The 17997-nt window shown below is 53.5% G+C and overlaps 1 protein-coding gene across 4 annotated transcripts; it reads right to left on the reverse strand.

Moving 5' to 3' along the window:
* Window positions 1–375: 375 nt before the first annotated feature.
* Rps6kl1 (ribosomal protein S6 kinase like 1) lies at window positions 376–16090 on the reverse strand. 4 transcript variants are annotated; one of them, XM_060387874.1, is made up of 11 exons: window positions 15952–16090; window positions 14438–14696; window positions 12766–12890; window positions 11892–11984; window positions 5212–5259; window positions 4732–4864; window positions 3429–4037; window positions 2999–3091; window positions 2775–2857; window positions 1415–1510; window positions 376–1148 (listed from the first exon to the last, which is right to left on the reverse strand). In XM_060387874.1, exons 2-11 carry the CDS (start codon window positions 14670–14672, stop codon window positions 1038–1040), a joined length of 1626 nt encoding a protein of 541 aa, XP_060243857.1. In that variant the 5' UTR covers window positions 14673–14696; window positions 15952–16090; the 3' UTR covers window positions 376–1037. The 4 variants fall into 4 exon arrangements, with proteins under 4 accessions (XP_060243857.1, XP_021489848.1, XP_021489849.1 ...); XM_021634173.2 differs by having other exon boundaries at window positions 2999–3088; window positions 14408–14696; XM_021634174.2 differs by having other exon boundaries at window positions 376–1068; window positions 14408–14696.
* Between the last annotated feature and the right edge of the window lie 1907 nt (window positions 16091–17997).

Here is a 17997-nt window from a genome sequence, read left to right on the forward strand (position 1 = left end):
GAGTAAACAAACGGTGCCAGATGCCACCTAATCTGTAGACACACTAGAAAGATCTGAAGTTTGGTCAAGCGAAACTTTGTTGTATATGCCATACCCCAGTAACTGGGTTGTCCTGAGGCAAGCCCTCAAACCTAGGGAGGGGCTATCTCTGAAGATACATACCACTTACCCAGCTCTTAAGACACCAGAGATACCTGGCAGAAGGAAGGCACTGGGTAAAACTGGTCCATATTTTCTGCGGTATCTCATTGGAAAATCAGGGCAGGCAGTGAATTGAAGCTCATACCAAAATGTACAGTGGAAAACAACCAACACCCAAGAAAAGAATCTGCTGTTGGTCCTGTGGAACAGGCTCTTCTGACACAGGAGAGCCAGCCAGAGAATAAAGCTCTTTATTTCTGTTTTCAGACTCCGGCTACATGGTTAAAAGTGCTTCCTTACTCACTCTTAACACTGGCTTCTCCCCCTCAGTTTTATTCTCTGAAGTCAGAAACCAAAAGTTAAGGATCAGGAGTGGGGAGTGGTCATACCACCCCTGCCACACACGCACCTGCCCACTTCACCCTGCAGACTGAAGTAGACCCAGGCCAGTCTTGGTTCGGGTCTACTGAGCCAGGGGTCCAGTGTCCTGAGATGTTTAAGTGGTATACAACATGGCAGTGTCACCAGACCTGTCAGTTAGCTCAGCAGCTGTTCAGCTGTTTGGAACTGGAGCGACAGAAGGCGCCCTTTAACGTGACAGGTCCCAGCTAAAGGTACAGGGCATGTGTTCAACAGATGTCTGTGGACTGGTGAGTTTGGCTGCTCATCAGGGTGCAGCTCATTGCCCCTCTAGCGGCTTCTCCAGGCGCTGGGTTTGGTTTGGTTTTGAGGACAGTAGCAGTCATCAGTCAGAGGCCCAAGCAGGTTCTGATCAGGGTGCTGCCACAGGTCGCTGCCCCACGTTCTTCCCCTGGAGTTCATGGTGAGAAGGACCAGCCCAGGTGGCAGACAGCCGAGAGAACCAGGCCAGATTTTTTTGTCCACTTACCGACCTCTTACCCCATTAGTCGGCTCCATTGGATAGTACTGAAAAAGGGGTGGGACTTGAGTTTGCTGGTACCACCACCTCCAGCACCTAGGCGCCTTTGGGGATCAAACTGCAACAGCTGTGGGGAGAGACTGATTCAGCACTCTGCAGCCCCTCCCCATCATGGAGGGAGGCATCCACCCCCTAGGACCTCTGTCACCAGAATCCCTGGGGAGTTCAGTAAGGCCCTCCCAGTGATGGTGGTAGCTAGCACAGGCATTTGTGGGCATTTACTGTCCTGTTGCCCTCGTGCTTTCCAGCGCTTGTATCAACGTGAACAGGTAGTTCCTCTCATCCCCCACCCGTATACCAATAAGCTATCTCTGGGTCAGGCAGCAACCTCACCTCAGTCAGCAGAGAGGCCGCTGGGCGACTGAGCCACTCAGGCAGCTGGAGTTGGGTGTGGGCCTGGAATCCTGAGGGGTGGTTCTGGGACAGTGCCTGGGTGGCAGGGGGTACAAGGAGAGGCCACTTTAGGGAAGCTTACACCCTAGTGGCAGCCAAGACTTCCCCTCCCCCATGACACAGTCCAGGAAGAAGACAACCCTGACATGAAAGACAAGCTGGCTCAGGAAAAAGGACTTGGATTAGCACCGGACTTGCAGCTTGTTAGAACCAGTGTCTCCATTGTTTTTAGAGTAGATGCTATCAGGAACAGCGCTAGAACTTTCCTTACAGAAAAAAAAGCCTCCACAAGCTACACAGGCAGCCATTAATGCCAAGGCAGGAGTGCAGTGACAAGCAGAAATATGTTGAGGTAAGGATAAGCTGCAAGAGGAAAGGCAGGAGAGAGTCATATGGGACTTGGGGCTACTTGCATAAAGGGTTTTCAGAGGCCCTGAGCCGTGGTGAACAAAAGCAGGTCAGGTCTGTCCTTTATGTCACACCATAGTTTGCTGGTACCCCTCAAACTGTAGTTTGTTCTCTCCCAACTTGCTTGGCCCCCCCATACAGTTCTGAGCTCATCTGAGTGGAGCACAGAGGACAAAGCCTTGTCAAGTAGGTGTGTGTGTGTGTGTGTGTGTGGCCAGAGGTTGAAGTTGGGTTTTTCCTCTACTGCTTTCCTCATTTTCCTGAGCAGGGTCTCGCTGGACTCGCCTGGCTGACCAGCAAGCTCTGGGAATCTGCCTGTCTCACCCCAGACCCTGTGCAGGGTCTCAGATGTGTGTCATCGCACTTGACTTCTATGTGGCTGCTGGCCACCAAACTCAGGTCTCTATGCTTGAGCAGTGGACACTTTACCAGCCAAGCTTCCTCCCAAAGTGGGCTTGGCTGACCTGGCTGATGAGGTGGCTGCTGGCTTGGACAGAAGAGCTTTCTCCCATCTTCTTGAATTGAAGCCTAGAGATTGTCGCCTTGAAGGCCGAGTGGGAGTGAATAGTAGGAAAAGGAGATTTTAGGATACAATCTAGAGGCCTTCCGGGGAAGGGTCACTGGCTTCTGCAAATCTACTGCCAGGTGCACTCTTCCATAAACCTCTGCTTATCCCAACTCACATAATTCATGGAAGCAGACAGCCTCCCTAGCCACAGTCCCTCGTGGTAGGATTGACTTCCTCTGTTGCTGCTGTTTTGATGGGTGGAAGGACATCCAGCCCAAAGGTCAGGCATGGAGAACCAGGCAGGCTCTGTGTTGACCCTGGCTGGCTGCTCTGCCTGTACCCAGTGGGCCCCACCAGGGCTCTATACCCTGCCCAGCTACTCACCGTTCCAGTGAGCAACTCATACAGAAGTGACCCATAGCTCCACCAGTCACAGGCTTCAGTCAGCTCGGAAATGCCGCCAACCTCTGTGAGAACAAGAACACATACATCCCCATTTTACATAAAAGGGCCCCTTCTGTCCTCATCCTACCAATCACCACCCATCCAGTCCTTAACCCATACAAAGGCACCCAAGATCTAGGACCCTCTCCCAACTCCCCTCTTGCCTGGAGCACTGTACAGGCAGTCCACAGCCTCCTGGCTGCACTTGGGTTCCACTTCTGACCACTGGCCAAAATACGTAAGTTGGATGTGACCTTCTTGTTCAGGATGTGTAGGGAGGAAAGATGGGGGGAAAGTTGAAACAATACCATTGAGGAGCTGGAATCTCGAAGCAGTCCCCAAGGCTTCCCCCAATTCAGTCATGTCAGGGGTTAAAGGTTATCCCATGTGAAGTCTCCCTAAGGGCATAGCCCCTTGTTGTCCAGGGCCCAGGGGTGTTCCTGAAGCTTCTGCCCCAGGTTCACGTCCTCTATAAAGGGACAGATGAAGGAAGGTGAGTGGGGAGGCACAGCGAGTAGCCTTGTAATCCTGGGGGTCCTGTTGACCCTGGACTCCCACCTGAGTAGCGGGAGCAGGGGGGGCTGGAGCTCCTACCTGCCTGGTCCAGAAGCAGGTTCTGTGGGTTGAGGTCCCGGCACAGCACCCCCTGCTCATGCAATGCCTCCAGGGCCAGCAGAATCTCAGCCGCCCACTGCTTCACCTGGTCCTCCCTCAGGCTCCAAGCGGCTTGTCCACTCCCCCGGCCGGCCCTGTTTGCTGATGGGGGGTTCTGACCTCTGCCTCCTCGGCCATAGGCCCCTAGCACCCGGTCAGCCCCTTCTCGTACCCAGTGAAGCCTCCGAGTGGGTGCAGGGTTTGAACTCTGGCCGGCTCGCCTGACTTGGCTGCGGAAGTGGCCACACGGGGCCTGTGTGGGGGCTGAAGAGCAGGAAGCACTGGTTCTGGCTGAAGATTGGCCGTCAACCTCTTTCTGAAGCTGGAGGGACGGGATCTCCTTGGCTGGGGGAAGGCTCTGAGAAGTCCACGGAGGCTCCACTGGGATTCTGTTCTGCCCGAGGGTGTGGCATGCTGGGAGCTTCGCCGGGGTCACGAGGCTGAGGTGGGTGTTGGACTGAGGTATTGGCTTCTCCTGGGCAGAGCCAGACTTGAGCCCAGAATATTGCAAGTGGGCCTGGGAGAGTAGATGTGACCAAAGAGTGCCTCCTGGGCCAAACAGGGAGTGAGAGTCTAGGGAGGGAGGAGTCCAGGCCCGGTCCTACCTTCCCGGTATTTCGGCATGCCCCCTCTGCCTCCTCCGCACTCTAACCACCCTGCTCTGACCCACTTCCGGGGCGCCTCACAGCCTGCATAACCGATTGTTAGCGAACTTGGTTTGAGTGGAGACCGGTTCGTTTGCACACCAGCGTTCAACAGGTAAACGTCCTCTTGTTAGAGGGAGAGTGGTAACACAGAGGGTCAGGAAGCCAAGCAATGGCTTTACAGTGGCCGCGCCATGACCCAAGGATGTGCCTCGCGTTTTAAAGCCACTGACTCTCTGCTTCCTGCCTCACTTCCTGTCTCTACCGTGTTAGTCACCAACCTTTCTGTGTGGCTATCCAAGGATGGACACTGGCCAGGAAATGGTAGCAAAGAAGACAGCTGAAGAAATGCCCTCCTTCGCCTGCCTCGGGTGGAGACATCCTCCCCAGGATGTCCCCTCCCCCCTCCGTCCCACACAGAGGTCCCCAGTAGCCTGGCCCTGCCCTCAGCCTTCAGAAACGCTGGCTTCCTGTCTGCACCACACATCTGGAGCGAGCCACATCCCTCCTCATGGCTCCGCAAACTTTGCCCGGGTGGGGGAGAACAGCGATACCCCAAAGTTCATTGGAAGCGACAGGGTTCCCCAGGTCCCCCTCACCTTGCACATGCTCCAGGTGCAAGAAGATGGAGTCCTCACTCACGAAGTACCGCAAGAGTTTAGTCATGTGCGGGATTCCGTGTGGGATGATGGTGAGCCGCTCCCGGCTCACTGTGTGACACCTGGGAAGGCTCTGGGGAGGGGATAGGGTGTGTAAATGAGCTGACATGGCCCACGGCTCTGGCTTCAGGACACTAGGGTATGAACTGGGAGCTAGACTGAGTACAACTGCTTCTCCCAGTTCCTGGCCCATCCCTCACCCCTAATAATGCCCTGGAATCCATGTCCGGGAATGCAATAGTGTGCATGTGTGTCGGTCTTTGGAGCCTTGGGCAATGCTCAGAAGAACGGGCAGCTTTTGGGTTTGGAGGGAGCATGGACGTCCTATGTACATTCTGGGGAGAAGGTGGGCAGGGGTCTCAGGAGCTCTGAGAAAGTTCCCAGAGAAGCGCAGCATGACAGCAGCTAGGCAGCACCTGCCTTCACAACGAAGGTTCCTCCGGTTGCTGGGTCCTGGACCAACTGCACCTGCCAAAGTCCAGGAGGCACCGGTCAAAGGCACGTGTTAGTTCTTGGGCTTTCCATGGCCCGAGGCTTACATTTGTCCTGTCCCAGTTACCTACCCTTGCTATAGCCAAAGATCTAAGCTCTGCTGCCTCTTCCTTCAGCATCTGGGACTCCTACCCTATCTCCAGTGATCTCTGGGCTCACCCTCAGGGGGGCTTTCTCACCCCATCTAACCTCTTGTCTCCCCTGGTTGTGGACTCCATGAGGGCAGGGACCATCCTGTCCAGCCTGGAATCTCCACAGTCCTGCACAGTGCAAGGAGGAAGTAGGTACTTCAGGTACGAGGGCAAGTAGCCTAATAGCCCTCTGCTGTGTCTGCCAGAACCCTCACGAGAGCACCCCTCCCCCTACCTGCTCACCCTAGCCAGGCTAGCCCCTTCAGTCCCTCCACTGTAGGCTGGCATCCTGGCAGGAACCGAAGGTGGCATGGCTGAAGCATTTTGAAGCTAGTCCATGCTTCTGAACTTTACTTACAAGTGAAACTAGGCTAGGCATGGTGACAACATGCCTTTAATTGCACACAGAGGCAGGGGCAGAGGCAGGCAGATCTCTGTGAGTTCAAGGCCAGCCAAGGTTATATGGGAAGCCCTTGTCTCAAAACAAAAACAAGCGGCAAACAAGTGAACCTGAGGCTTTTGAGAATGTGGTTCCAGATGGAATAGGCTGACTGCCGCAGGCTTGACACACTTCAGGAATTTCTTTGCTTTGCCATACTTTGTTTTAGGTAAAGTGGGTGTGCCTGTGCACACTAGCTACCCAGAAGGTGGCCCTTTGATAGTAGCTCTCTCCGAAGGGTGGCTTTGGTTAAGAGGTGGTGGTCCACTGGGCCTGATTTGGAGTCGGGCCCTTGAATCGTCTCCTGGGCAGGCAAGGGTGGACCAACCTATAGGAGAGGGAAGGAGGGGACCACTTGGCTGTGTCAGGGTGGGAAGGCAGGATCCTGTCAGAATGAAGTTTGTGAGGGCCAGACAGGCTGGCCAGGGTGGGGAGCTGGGCCCACAGTACTAGACAGTGGTGAAAGCTGTTGCCTAGGGATGGAGTAGGGAAAAGAGCCCTGCAGTTTTTTTATGGTTCTGGGGACTGAACTGAGGCCATAGAGCTGTTACCGGTTTATATACCCTAGCTCAGGGCCCCAATTTTTAGAGCATGGACAGATAAACTGACTTTCTTCCTTTCTTCTTTCTTTTTTTCCTTTCTTCCTTTTTTTTTTTTTTTTTTTTTAAGTTTATGTGCACTGGTGTTTTGCCTGCATGTATGTCTGTGTGAGGGTGTCAGAGCCCCTGGAACTGTTACAGACAGTTTTGATCTGCCGTGTGGGTGCTGGGGATTGAACCTGGGTCCTCTAGAAGAGTAGCCTGTGCTCTTAATCACTGATCCATCTCTCCAACCCCTAAACTGACTTTCTTAACTACTAAAGAGGACTTGTAAATATCCACCTTTGCTATATCACTGGTTTGTTAGGCCATAAATAGGAAAACCCTTAATGAAAGCCGTGAGAATATCCCACACTTGCAATGTTTCTAAACCTTGTTCTTATTTTGTGTGTGTGTGTGTTCGAATGCATGCGTGCGTGTGTTCGTATTTGTGTGTGTGTGTGTGTGTGTGTGTGTGTGTGTGTGTGTGTGTGTGTAGGCCAGATGATGATGCTGGATGTCTTCCTTAATTGTTCTCCATCTTATATTTTGAGGCAGAGCCTCTTGCTAAGCCTGGAGCTCACCTATTCAGCTGGATTGGCTGGCCAGCAAGCTCCAGAGATCTGCGTTTACCTCCTCAGTACTGGGGTTACAGACATGTTCCCCACTATGTCCTGCTTTTTATCTAGTTGCTGGGAATCAAACTCAGGTCCTCCTTATGTTTGCCAGGGAGGTACTTTACCAACTGAGCCATTTCCCTAGACCCCCCCTAAAAATGGGGCTCGCAGCAGTTGATGCTTTGTAGCGTCATTGTGCTTGTCGGTAAAAGCAGAGACTCCAGGTATAAATCCTCCCAATCCACGGCAATTATCAGTGTCATCGTAAAAGAAGCAGACACCCTCTGTGAAGAGCTCGCTCTGTGCTAAGGGCTTTACAGAGCTTGTTTCAGCGTGCTGTCCCCTCCAGGTGAGTTATTAGTGACCCTCTTTATTGGTGAAATTGAGGTTCTGAGAAGTGAAATTGCTCACTTGCAACCCTACTGCTAAAACGTGGTAGCATCAGTTTGAACACAGACGGGCTGATCTGAGTGTGGGGTGAGTAAGTGCCTGCCAGGCTGGGCCAAAGTGAAAGGTGTGGGGGCTAGAGGAGCCCCCACCATCTCCTTCCTACACCAAGACACCCCCACCAGAGCAGCAGTATCCCCTCTGACCACTAGAGGTCTCCCTCTTAGGGCTAGGAGACCTAACTGACTCAGGCTGGCCTCGGATCCTCCCTGACCAAACTTGTGCAATATTTGAAGATAGAGGAGGCAGAAATGGCTGGTGTCATTTAAGAAAAGCTTCCCACAAGTATCGACACCCCCAGATAATTCCCCCACCATCCTTCCCCGAGTGGGATTCCCCGACACCTCCTCTGATTTACAGTCTGAAACGCAGCCAAGGATGGGAACCAGAAATGAAAGAGGACCCAGGGGTCAAATGCCTGTGTATTCAAAACACATTAAACCTGCTTTTCAGAAGGAATTAGATCTAAACATTAACAACAATTACTTCCAAGTTAGGCAGGATGGGGAATTGATTTTCCTTCCTTCCTTCCTTCCTTCCTTCCTTCCTTCCTTCCTTCCTTCCTTCCTTCCTTCTAAACTCATGTCTTTCTCGAAGGTCTTTTTAGCAGAGCAGGCATTTTCCCATTGATACAGCCAACCAACCAGAATCTTCTTACTCTGCTAAGTGGCTTGGGGGAACAGAACAACACCCAGCACCTGGCTTCCTTGGGCCTTGGTTTAGTTCCCTTTAAGATAATTACTAAGGGGCTGGAGATGTGGCTTGGTTGGTAGAGTGCTTGCCCGGCGAACACGCGACCCTGGGTTTGCTCCTCAGCTTTGTATAAACTGGCTCTAGTGGTACACACCTGCCATCCCAGTATTCAGGATATAGAGGCAAGAAAATAAGGAGTTCAAGGTCATCCTCGGCTCCATAGTAAGTTTGAGGCCATCCTGGACGACATGAGACCCTGTCTAAAAAGTGGGGGCAGTTATCAAAATACAGCACTGCCAAGCACAGCTTTCTACGTGATTGAGATGTATTTCTGCACTGTACAATGAGAAAGCCAGCAACCTCAAGGGGTGATGGAGCCCACACAACTAACACAGGACACTAGATTTTTGTTGTTGTTTTTGTTTTGTTTTGTTTTGTTTTTGAGACAGGGCTTCTCTGTGTAGCCCTGGCTGTCCTGGAACTCATCTGTAGACCAGGCTGGCCTCAAACTCACAGACCTCCACCTGCCTCTGCCTCCCGGGTGCTGGGATTACAGGCCTGTGCCACCCCGCCTAGCTAGGACACTAGATTTTAATTTAGTCCACAAATGGGATGTTAGCCTTATAATTGGGAAAATGGAAGACAATTGTGGCCGCTTGCCAGTGTGTGTGCACACTCCCGAGGGGCTAGGAGAGCAGCTAAGCGGGCAGGAGCGCTTACTGTGAAAGCACGGGTTTAAGCCTTCGGCACCCATGGAGAGGGCCGCCCAGCTGAGCAGAGACAGAGGTTCACTGGGGTTCGCTGGCCACTAGCCAGTTTAGTGAGGGCCCCCACGGCAGCACAGTAAGAGAGTAAGAGAGGAGGCACCTAGCATCTGTGTATGTAGGAGCTCACGCACGCACGCACGCACGCACGCGAGCGCACGCTCATACACCACAGGAGGGAAGAAAAGGACAGGCGGGAGTTCTTAGAGCGCTGAGATGCGCCCAGGTGAACTATGTGAGAAGGCCTGTCTTTGCAGACACACTGGGCATCTAAATCCTGGGTGGACCCTCTCTCGAAGCAAGCAAACCCCAAGGCTCCAAACGTGGTTTTGATTTTTGTTTGCTTGTTTGTTTTTAGGATGGGGGTCTCTTTGTTGTAAGCCCTGACTGACCTAGAACTTGTTATGTAGACCATCCTGGCCTTGAACTCACAGAGCATCATGTGCTTCTGCCTCTAGGGGGCTGGGGTTAAAGGCACCTACCATGCCCAGCTCAAACAGGTTCAAAGGCTTAGAGGGCAGGAGACACTCAAGCAAAGTTGGAACAGAGAGTGGGCAAGGCCAGCGTCCCATCAGAAGTAGGCAGCTCCTCCTTGGCTACCTAGAGCTACATGGGAATGTGAGTACAGCATTTCCAGAGCTGATTTTTTTTCCCAAGGTGAAGCTTGAAATACAGACTATTATATGAAATCTACACATTAAAAAATGTTGATAACAATTTTTAAAAAAACACCTGTATTTGAGCCAAATAAAACAAAATAAACTTGGGGACCTTTCTTCCCCGTGCCTGACTCAGAGCATGGTTCTCAGAGGAGGTCCAGAGGAGGGTGGAGACACCCTGACAACAGCCCCTGGGCTTCCTGGCTGCCTACCTAGTCCCTGACAGGCTCACTTCCCTGCTCTCTGCCACCTCCATCCCTGCCGGCCCTTCTCCAGCCCCATCAGCCCCACAGCCAGCACCTTCAAGGGACACTGGATTGTCCTGAGCAAGCCCTTGGCTCTCTTCCTGGGCCTGAAGGCTCCCACCTAGCAAGACCTAGCACAGCTCTGCTGCCTGGACCTGCCTGGGCAGAGCTGTGGAATGGGACTGATGGCCCTAACACCTTTCCTAATTTGGGGAAATTTCTGTCCCCTGGGCTTGGGCATAACCCAGAGGAGGAAAAGGACCCCAGGAAGGAGCTGGTATCCACCACTTGAGCATCTGAGAGAGAGTGAAAACGGAAAGAGGCAATCTGAAGTCCTTAACGTATACCACCACCGCCACCCCGACCCCACACAGTCATCGGGGCACTGATGTTTAAACGCTTTGCACAGGGGCATGTCCTAGGGTTGAACAAATCAGAGTTCTGTCAGATTCCCTCTTGGGGAACCTCTCCTCTATACGCACACCCCAGCTCTAATGTCTAAAATTAAAACACAAGTGGTGTAACTTCCATTCACGGCTCCCCAGACCTGTTTACTTTGGACCTCCTCTCTTCATAACTGGCATCTCACTCAGAGAAACGGTGGCGGTCAGTCTGTCTGTGAGAGCAGCTGTGCTTAGCCAAGGTCAGCCCGTGGCCACTGGACAGTTCAGTGGGAGGGGAGACTGCAGCAGATGGGAAGCTGGCTGGGCCTTCCTTGAGCCTGGGGCCTGTTCCAGGGACCCTGGAGAAGCAGCTGGAGCAAGGCCTGGAGACGGGAACTCGTACATCCCCTCTCTTGTTGCTGCACTCAGAACCATCAACATGTATGAAGTATCTCAGGATGCGCCAGGCCTTTTCCCAAAAATGGTTTCATTTCTTTCCCAGATCACCCCTCTGTGGGGAGGATTCCCACCCTACTTTACTAATAAGGAAACCAGTTCTCAGAGCTGTGAGGGGACTTTGTCCGTGCTTTATCAGCCAAACCAAGGCCTGCCTCCCCAGGCAGCGCGCTGCCCTCCCATATGGCAGGGAAGCACACACTGCTAACTTTTCTCTATGGGTTCCCAGACTCGCCAAAATTGCCCAGTGCTTTAAACTACACATTCTTGGGTTCAACCCTAGAAATTCTGACTCCACAGGTTTGGCATGGGATTCTGATATCTATGTTTGAGAAACTTACCAGATGACTCTCATAAATGGCCAGTTTGGGAAAGGAGTGTTGAGGGAGCCTGGGGCTAGAGGCAGAGGGCAACTCTTGTTTGTTTGTTTGTTTTGTTTGAGACAGGGTTTCTCTGTGTAGCCTTGGCTGTCTCAGGCTCACTCTGTAGACCAGGCTGGCCTCGAACTCACAGATATCCTCCTGCCTCTGCCTCCCTGAGTGCTGGGATCAAAGGCGTGCTCTACCATGTATGGCTCAGGCTCAACTCTTATGTGACCTCTTTGTCCCTCAGATCCCCCCACTTTAATAAGGGCTGGGATGCCACCTCCTGTCTTTTGCTCACCCTGAGTTAAAGGAAAGGGAGAGGGTACAAGATGGGAGAGCAGGAGCACCAGAAAGAGTGGTGCTGCCAAGGCCCTGGACAGTGCAAGCCGCCTCAAGCGCACGTATCCACCGGGAGAGGGGCCCTTCAGCTCAGCTGTGCGGCAGTGAGACTCAGGGCCGCAGTCCTGGTGTGCAGAGGGAATGTAAGGTGGAGAACTTCGGGAGACAGGAGTGGGCAGGGCAGTGAGTGCTCAACAGTTCCCCGTCTAGCTCCTCCCACAGTCCTGGAGGGTTTTCTATTTCTGAGCTGGAGGGTAGTGGGAAACAGACTGCCTCTTCTCATCCTTCTTTCCCTCTCTAGAACATGACTGGCGTATCTGAGGGGAGGAGAGGAATCCCTGGACTTAGCCGCTAGCCCCTCTGAGGACCACCCTCTGGATGCAGGCAGCTACTACAGATGCCTTCCCTCCTGCCCCTCCCCTCCCTCATCCATACCCCCCCACCCCGACTGTACACATCTGCTCACCCTCCCACACCCTAGGACCTGCTCACCTTCTTGATGATCCCAATGACCCGGCATCCCCTCAGCTGCTCCAGAGCAGAGCTCAGTGTGCGGATGGGCCGGAGCCTCAGGCTGCTGAAACCCTGCGGAGGAGACAAGGCCTCAGTTGAGGCTGCCTCAGCCCTGGCTGCAGGGAGGGGCTTCTAGATACTGAGGACCACAGTGGATAGAGCTTGGGGTCCGGGCGGGGTGAGCAGAGAAGCTGCTGTTGATTCAGAGTTTGGGGTGGGGGGCACACCTGGTTCAAGGCATCCAGGCTATCTTTCTTTGTGCTCAGCCCCTACACAGCCATACAAGGATTGCTTCTTTGGGGCTTTAGAAGCACTTTTCAAAAGCCTTGTCTGTGAGGCGCAGGTGCTGTCAGGGTTTGGGTGGGCACATGTGGGTCTCGGACTCAAAATCCAGACAACCTACCTTTGTGAAAGGCAAGCTCTAGGAGACAGTGGGCCTAGGAGGGCACTGTGCAGGCCTGTGGCATGAAGAATGTGGTTGACTACTGGGTTAGGAAAGCAAAAGAAGCACGTGGATGCATTGTGTGTGTGTGTGTACATTCCAAATACTTACAGAATCCGGAGGCTCTGAGTGTGCGTGTGAGAATGGCATGGAGTCACACGCAAACCGGGGCGGGTGGTGAAGTCATGCATGCCAAGCGTGTGTGCCAAGTGCTCTGTGAGGCTGAATGAGGTGTGAGGGTGTGGGAGAGAGAGGAAAGATGGGAGGGCAATCCTGGCTCCCGCTCAGACTCACACCCTCCACTGCCCACTCCTCCCTGCAGCAGGAGGGAAGTGGGGGTGGGGGTGGGGTGGCTGTGTCTCCCCAGAGTCCTCTTTCTCTTCCTCAGGGATCCGGGGAGGGTCTCCTCACCGTGTTGAGGCAAGCTCCAGTGCCCAGCGTCCGCTGCAGGTGGCAGTTAAAGATCTCCTCTGCCCTCCGTAGGTACTTGGCAACCTTCAGCTTCACAGCTTCACACCTCTCCTTGTTGGGGTCAACTGTGGGGGACCAGGGGTCACTATCTGTGGTCGCCAGAACTGCCCCCTATCCTCTATCCTGGGCTTACTGGTGGGTTGAAACACAAGCTCCTATTAACTACCTCTGCCTGTCACGGCCAATGACTCCTACTTCCCAGACAGATTTAGCTGGTTCAACCGCCCCCTTCCGTGTTTGAGGGCAAGGGCTGAGAAGAAAGATGCAAGAGGGAACCGGAAACCATAGCCACCCCTCAGCCAGCTGCTCCTTACAGTCGGTACCCATCACCTCCCTGGCTGTTCTCACGTCCTGGAAGGGACAAGGTGGAGATTTGCATACCCCTTTCCTTCAGAAGAGGAGAGCCACTGGCAGAGATTTAGAGGCACTGTTCTCTGCAAGTTTCTCCACCTTGCAGAGAACAGTGCCTCTAAATCTCTGCCTCCCGATATGAAAAAGGGCAGGACTTGGAGACCAGATTAGGTAGAAAAGGAAGGCATCAGGCCCTCCTGAAGCCTAGGCACTGTAGGGTCTCTTCAACAGTGACTCTGGTGACGCTAGTCACCATAGCCTGCCACAAGGCCCTTGAGTCTCAGACTGGCCTCTGCATGGCAATGCCTCATTCTGTCCCATCAGCTCTTCCCTGTCCCCTCCAAGCCTGGGCCTCCCTCCCTCTCCTGGGAACCCTGCCAGGCCTCCCCCGGACGACACACATACCGTCCTTGAGCATTCATGTTAGTGTTCACTTCCAGGTGTCCCGTGCTAGGCCTGTCTGGCCTCAGTTTTCCTCCTCCCTCCCCTTGCTTTCTCCACCTTGCTCTTCCCTCCCACGTGTCAGTCAGCCCTCTCCCCTCTTCTGGAGTGCAAGCCCAGCCCAGCTCCATGGCTGACCAAGTGCACTGAGACAGGTACATAGCCACAAGAGCTGAAACATTCCAACTCCTAATGTTCCCCTTGGTAGCTGTGCAGCCCTGCTCAAGCTCTTTAACTGCTCCATGCCTCAATTTCTTCATCTGGAAAATTAGCTCTTTCCCAGAGCCCCACGCACTTGTAGTCTGAGGAGTCAGGAGGCTGGGATAGGCAGTTTGGCCTGGGCAACAGTGAAAGACCTATCTCCAATGGTGGTGATGCCTAGGCCGGGCAGTAGTGACGCACGCCTGTAATCCCAGCACTCGAGAGGCAGAGGCAGGTGGATCTGTGTGAAGTTTGAGGCCAGCCTGATCTACAGAGCAAGTTTCAGGACAGCCAAGGCTACACAGAGAAATCCTGTCTCAAGATAATAATAATAATAATAATAATTCCTGTATACTTGTAACTACATGCAATAAAAAGTCTATTAATGTGAGACTCAAGTGAGTTAATATAGTCAAAGCCAAATGGTGTCTATCATGTAGAAAAGCCTTAATAAATCCAAGTCTTCATTGTCCTTCATGGAGGCCTGGTAGGGTCAGCACAGTGTCCTACACCCCTAATAGGGACAGACAAAGCTCCTTCACCAGCCCTTGCCTTCCTGCCTTCTGTCCCCACACATGGCCGCCCTCACCATGTGCACCGCGGAGCAGCATGTCCACACCGTTCTGGTAGTGGTTGAAGGCCGCCTCGTAGTCCTCGCTCACATCCCGCTCCAGCGCCAGGTGGATCTGCGCGGCTGCATCCACCAGGTAGTCCCGCTTGGTCGTGTCAGGTGTCCCCGCAGTGACCCGGCTACGGATCTGTTCCAGGTACATGCCGGCCTGGGAGCGTGCCCGTGAACAGGGCTCTGGCTCCGGGCCTGGGCCAGGAGGACATTCACAGGCTGCCAGGCTCATAGGGCCCCCCCACGCAGCTGCGACCTGCAGGACGCAAATGCCTTAGGGGAGATGCTCGCCTGGAGCCACGCCCCTATCCGTACTCCAGCTTCCTCCGCTAAACCTCAGAGACTGATACCCACATCCAAAGGCTGGAGGGATTCGAGTTAGCGATGCCAAGGTCCCTTCATTGAGCTGGTCCTACCTCCCCGTTGGCAAAAATAGAATGCCACAGCTGGGGCCTTTCTCCTTCTTCCATTCAACTTCGGTTTTGCAAGTGTTTCCCCAGCGCGCTGTGTGTATGAGGGCCGGGGACACCCGTGACAGACGGCTGCCTTCCTGGGGTGTCCACAGAGCGAGCCCAGTGTCAAGCACATAGTAAACACACCGGAAGTCACACACTGGCTCAGGGCTTCTGTTCCCATTGGTCCCACACCTCACTCCTTCCCCCCTCCCCGCTCTCCTTGTGGAATTCCATTCAGCCTTGGGCTTCATTCAGCCCACGGAACCTCTCCCCGGAGACAAAACACAGGTCTAGGCTTTTTGGCCCTGAGGTCAGGAGTCAGTGAGGGGGCCCCAAGCGGGGAGCGCAGAGCTCATCAAAGCCCCACTGGGAGATGACTGTCAGATCAAGTGGAGTTCAGAGAGTGTCAGGGTGACCCAGCCCTGTGAGGGCTACAGCGTTTCCTCCTGACTCCCAGAAGTCCAGGGGCCAGCGTGCCCTCCCGAGGATCTGACAGCGACTCCTCCCTAAGCACTGTGATACACCAAAGGCTCGAGGGAGCTGCCAGAGGGGAAGGGGCAGAGAGAAAGCAGCCAGCAGCGTGGTTTCTGTCCCCCGCAGCAGCCCAGCAGCCACTTTTGCTGTCTCAACTACCCTGGAAAATAGCCAGGGGGCAGCTTTTATTCCCGGGTCCTTCCCCCCAGCCCCCCGAAAGAGGCCCAGGATAAAGGGAGGAGTGGGAAGGAGACGCACATCCCCCCAGCAGCCAGGAGCTGAGCTTTGGATGAGGCCAGGAGGTGGAGAAAGGCGGCCTTCCTGCTCTGCCAGGCCCAGCGGGTCAGGAAGCCTCGAGGCCTGTGCTGGGGCACCAGCGCCTGCTGCGCAGGGCTGCGGGTTTCGGGGTCCAGCTCTCGGGTCCGCATGCCCAAAACTACACTTGTCAAGCACAAGCGGAGCGCGCACGTCCCCGGCACACAAGGTGCATCACTCCAGGGAACGTCCAGGGGGGTCAGGCTTAGGCAGGGAGAGGAAGGCTCCTCCCCGCCTCGGAGGATGGCTGAAGAGCAAGCACTGTACCTGTCCGGAGCTCCGGGCCTTCCCGCCTATCCCGCAGTCCCTTCACCTCCGCAGGGATCCCTGCCGACCACCCTTCCGCAGGTGCCCGGGGGCGGGGGTGGGGCGTCTAGCCGGGTGCCTGCCGGCCATTGGCTACGGATGAGCTCATCCTCAACCCGTTAGAATAAACCTCCAATCATCGTCCTCCTCGGGTTCCGACAGCCCTTAAAGCCCTAGAGTTTGCCAGGCCGAGGAACCGGGGCTGGGAGTGAGTGGGTGGGGAGGAATGCGGGATGAGTCTGAGTGTAGGGCGGGGAGAAGAGGTCTATTGTCACCCAGGGGTGTGGGAGGGTCTGCCGCAGACCTCTTTGCCAAATGAAAACGTACCGCAAAGGAGACTTTTTCCTCATTCACTACTTCAGCGAGTCAAGCTTTCTTTGCTGGGTGTTTACTCTGGCCCAGGACCGAGTGTAGGGGATGCCTCGTTGGCCTCACAGATCTACCCAGCAATTCCTGCGCTCTAAGGTCAAGCGAGTGCTAAGTTGAGCCGAACAGAGGCTGTGACCTTACCTGGAGTCGGAAGGCATTCCCAAGAAAGCCATATATGACCGGAGCTCCTTACCTGTCAAAAACCCTGCACTTCGCCATGGCCCTGTCTCTTTGATAGTTTTTCACAATGGTCTCCTCTTCCTCCTCCATACCCCACCTCACCCGGAGCTGTTGCTTTCTCTGGGGATTAAACTCAGCTCACCAGGCTCAAAAGGCAGGGCTTTTATGTACTGAGCCACCTCACCAGCCCCAGAATTATCTCTTTATTAATACGACAAAACATCTCAAATCCCACAAGCCAGGACGAAACTAAAGCGTAACCCACAGAATGGAAGGCAATGCTCAGAAATTTGATAAGGGTCTGGAATCCAGGGCATACAAAGATTCTTACATTTTGTCTTAGTCCTTGCTCTATTACTGTGCAGAGACACTGTGACCAAGGCAACTGTTATGAAAGAAAGCATTTCAGAGGGGTGTGTGTGTGTGTGTGTGTGTGTGTGTAAGAGAGAGAGAGAGTGAGCATAAACCTGGGCTTTTGAAACCTCAAAAACACACTTCCTCCAGCAAGACCACACCTCCTAATCCTTCTAATCCTGTCAAAGAGTGCCACTCCCTTGTGACTAAACACTTAAATATATTAATCTATGAGGGCCGATTTTTTTTCCCTAAAATGATACACCGGGTGGCCAGAATAAAAAAAAGATTACCAACTGGGACCTGCTGATGAGGATGCAAATGATACGATTTGCAGAAAGTGAGTTACAGAAGCTCGCAGAGTTAAATTTACACCCCACCCAGCACTCCACTCCCGGCTGCCTCCGTGAGACTGGAACACAAGCCCACGTGAAAGTCAGCGCGTTAACGCCGTTAGCAGCCGCAGCAGGAAAGACAAAAGTGCAGTGTTGACTTTGCCCAACTCAAACTCTCAGAGATCCGCCTGCCTCCGCCTCCGGAGTGCTGGGATTTACAAGCGTGGGCCACTGCTGCCTGGCTTCTTTTTTTCCTGCGGGCTGTAAATTTTAAAGGAGCGTATATGCATTTGGTTTTGTAAGTTTGTTTCTATTATTTATTCATTTATTAGATTTTTTTTTAATTCTTATTTATTTTTCTTGTGTACCTATGTGTGTCTATGAATGTGCCCAAAGCGGGGAGGGAGGTAATGGCTTCCGGAAGCTGGAGTCCCAGGCAGCTCACAACTGAGAGTGCTGGGAACAGAACTCTGGCCCTCTACAGGAACAGTATGTGTTTTTAACCACTGAGCTGTTTCTCCAGCCCTATAGATGTTTGTGTGTGTGTGCATGATGCCACAGCATCATGGAAGGCCAGAAGACAACGCGTGGGCTCAGTTCTCTCTTACTTTTTGCATCCCCAGAATCACACTCAGGTCGTCAGGTTTGGTGGCAAATGCCTATGTATCTTCTCTTGCTGGGCCATCTCACCTTGCTTTTTCTTCTTTCCTTCCTTCCTTTGGTCTTTGTCTTGTTTTTGTTTTTGTTTTAATGGTTTCTTTTACTTATG

The sequence above is a fragment of the Meriones unguiculatus genome, chromosome 7 (genome assembly GCF_030254825.1).
Source record: "Meriones unguiculatus strain TT.TT164.6M chromosome 7, Bangor_MerUng_6.1, whole genome shotgun sequence".
NCBI classification, from domain to species: domain Eukaryota; kingdom Metazoa; phylum Chordata; class Mammalia; order Rodentia; family Muridae; genus Meriones; species Meriones unguiculatus.

What these genes read in the sequence shown, in the direction of transcription:
- Rps6kl1 (XM_021634172.2), bottom strand. Translation starts at nt 14,672, where the DNA reads ATGAGCCTGGCAGCCTGTGAATGTCCTCCTGGCCCAGGCCCGGAGCCA. An exon ending in TCATTGGGATCATCAAGAAG is followed by an intron (nt 5,260 to 11,891) that starts GTGAGCAGGTCC and finishes GGACTTTGGCAG; the next exon opens with GTGCAGTTGGTCCAGGACCC. An exon ending in GAGGAACCTTCGTTGTGAAG is followed by an intron (nt 4,865 to 5,211) that starts GCAGGTGCTGCC and finishes TCCCCTCCCCAG; the next exon opens with AGCCTTCCCAGGTGTCACAC.